At 45.9% G+C, this 2,399-nt stretch overlaps 1 protein-coding gene across 1 annotated transcript; it reads left to right on the plus strand.

Annotated features, from left to right (window-relative positions):
• The first annotated feature begins 1,349 nt into the window (after positions 1-1,349).
• On the plus strand, positions 1,350-1,979 carry nog5 (noggin 5). The gene has a single exon (XM_071894850.1). It carries the CDS (start codon positions 1,350-1,352, stop codon positions 1,977-1,979), a length of 630 nt encoding a protein of 209 aa, XP_071750951.1.
• The last annotated feature ends 420 nt before the right edge of the window (positions 1,980-2,399 follow it).

Genomic DNA, 2,399 nt, shown 5'->3' on the forward strand with positions numbered 1-2,399 from the left:
TCTCAAGCTCTCTGTTGACACCTACTGTTACAATAGAATAATGTGTGTGTGTGTGTGTGTGTGTGTGTGAGAGAGAGAGAGAGAGAGAGAGAGAGAGAGAGAGATACATAAATACAAGAAGCAATTTGTGAAAAACTGCTTTTAAAAAAACACAATTACTAATTTGCAACAAAAAGTTAGCAAGTCCAAAAGATAAGCTGTGTATTTTGAAGCATTTTCAATTTGAAGAATGTGTAAGGCTTCTATCATTATTTATTTGTAAAACAGCTCTCCCTGAGGACAAATATACTGTACATCTATAGCCTACACTGCAGTAATGGTGGAAAGAAAAAGTTTAAAAAAAACAACAACAACTGAAAGTCATGCAAAGTTTTTTGAACAGCAACATAATGCTGAGCTCCATATTCATTACTTTGGAGGGGGAATGAAAGACTGACTCTGAAGTAAACTGCAGACTATCAGCTTTAAGCTGAGGCACATTAGATGAACAGGAAAAACAGAAGAAGTAGAAATATAAAAAAAATATGGTTGCAGTTCTATTGGACAGCAAGCAGAACAAAACAACCTCAGTAAGGAATAAGATGTTGTCAACCTGGATATTTTCAATATGTTGTAATGAAAAAATAATTTCACATGTATACTTGTGACACTTAACATGGTCATTAATTGGGTATGGCAGGTGCCTTAGCCTCGTGAGTGTCCAACTGTGATCTTGTAGTTTTCATCATCATAATAGAGAGTAAAAATCACCAGAAATGTATGTTGAAGCCATAAATAAATAAACAGCATCAGGGAGCCTCAGGACCAAAGTTCCCTCAGATAGCTTGGTGACCTGCGTCTAATAATTTATCATATTGAATAAATAATAATAGTCAGTCATCATTGCTCCACTTTGTCTCCAGAAATATATTCAATAGTGTAGTGACGCCTCTGATCTGACAGCGCTCTGCTGGTTTTAGTAATGACGTTAGTAGGCGTTAGTAATGACGTGTGAAGGCGTCATTACGCGAGTAGTAAACGCATGTGTGTCCAGGGTATAAATGACATCTTGTAAAAGACTTGCAACTAAATGTTTCTCTGTATATTGTGAATGCTCAGCTGGACGTCGGCTTTAGATAATAAAAGCCTCTTTGGCATCAATCAATCTACTTCAACAACTAACTTTGACTTCCAGCTTTGGATGGACTAATGCTTTCCTGTGCGTAAGGATCCTTTTGCGCAACCGCAACTTATTGCCCAAACGATGCCGGCCATAATTTTCCAACTTTGCTCGGAGTTTCTAGTGAACGCTCAGATCCACTGTGGCCTGTTTCCAGCGGTGTGAAGCTCTGCCCGGTAGGAGCAGCAGGATGGGGATGCTGCCGGTCGCGCTGCTCTGCATCATGGTGAGCAGCCAGCATCGCCTCGGCGCGCCTCAACACTTGCTTCTGCGCCCTTCACCCAGCGACCAGCTGCCCGTGCCGGACCTGAGGGAGGACCCGGACCCGGGACACGACCCCGGCGAGCAGGACTTAACCGAGAGCGTCCTGAGGAAGAGGCTGGGGAGCAACTTTGACCGCAACTTCATGGCCGTCTCTGCTGGGAATCTGTCCATCACCGACGGGCGCGCCAGATTAACCGGGCGCATCCCGGACGAGCTGAGGCGACTGGATCTCACCACAACTCACTACGGCCTGCGGGTGGAGGTGGGGAGGAAAGTCCGGAGGAAAATCGTGCATTTCCTGTGGGCGCACACGCGTTGCCCCGTCGCCTATGTATGGAAAGATTTGGGTGCCAGATTTTGGCCGCGTTTCGTCAAGGAGGGCCGCTGCATCAGCGCGCGCTCCTGCTCATTCCCACACGGGATGTTCTGCAGAGCGAGCCGGTCCGTCAGCAAAACCCTGCTCCGGTGGTTCTGCCAGGGCGCCGCCACACACAGACACTGCAGCTGGATACCGGTCCAGTACCCCATCGTCTCCCGGTGCAAATGTTCCTGCTGATCTTCTGTCATTATTACCTCCGTCTGTCTGTCTGTCTGCCTGTCAGTCAGCAGGATAACTCCACAAGTTCTGCACAGATTTGCATGAAACTTTGTGGAAAGTTTGGTCATGGGGCAAAGAAGAACTTTTCACATCGATTGGCCAAAGGGGGGCGTAGCAGTGGGCATGAACTAAAGCTGAGTGCCCCTCTATGGATTGCAGCCTTTGTCTTTATGGGCGAAGTGTGTCTGGTGCAGTGGAAGTAACTTATGCTGCATTCAAGTACTGTCAGAAATATATGAATTGGTTTTGTGCACATGAATGACCCAACATAGGGGGAAATACAACATGGAAAGTGGCAATTTTCCTTGATAATCAAGTTGCCAAGATTTGACTTTTTCTGGGGTGGGGGTGGGTGTGTCAACACTTTGTGTATTTTAT

Source organism: Centroberyx gerrardi, chromosome 7, assembly GCF_048128805.1.
Source record: "Centroberyx gerrardi isolate f3 chromosome 7, fCenGer3.hap1.cur.20231027, whole genome shotgun sequence".
Taxonomy (NCBI): domain Eukaryota; kingdom Metazoa; phylum Chordata; class Actinopteri; order Beryciformes; family Berycidae; genus Centroberyx; species Centroberyx gerrardi.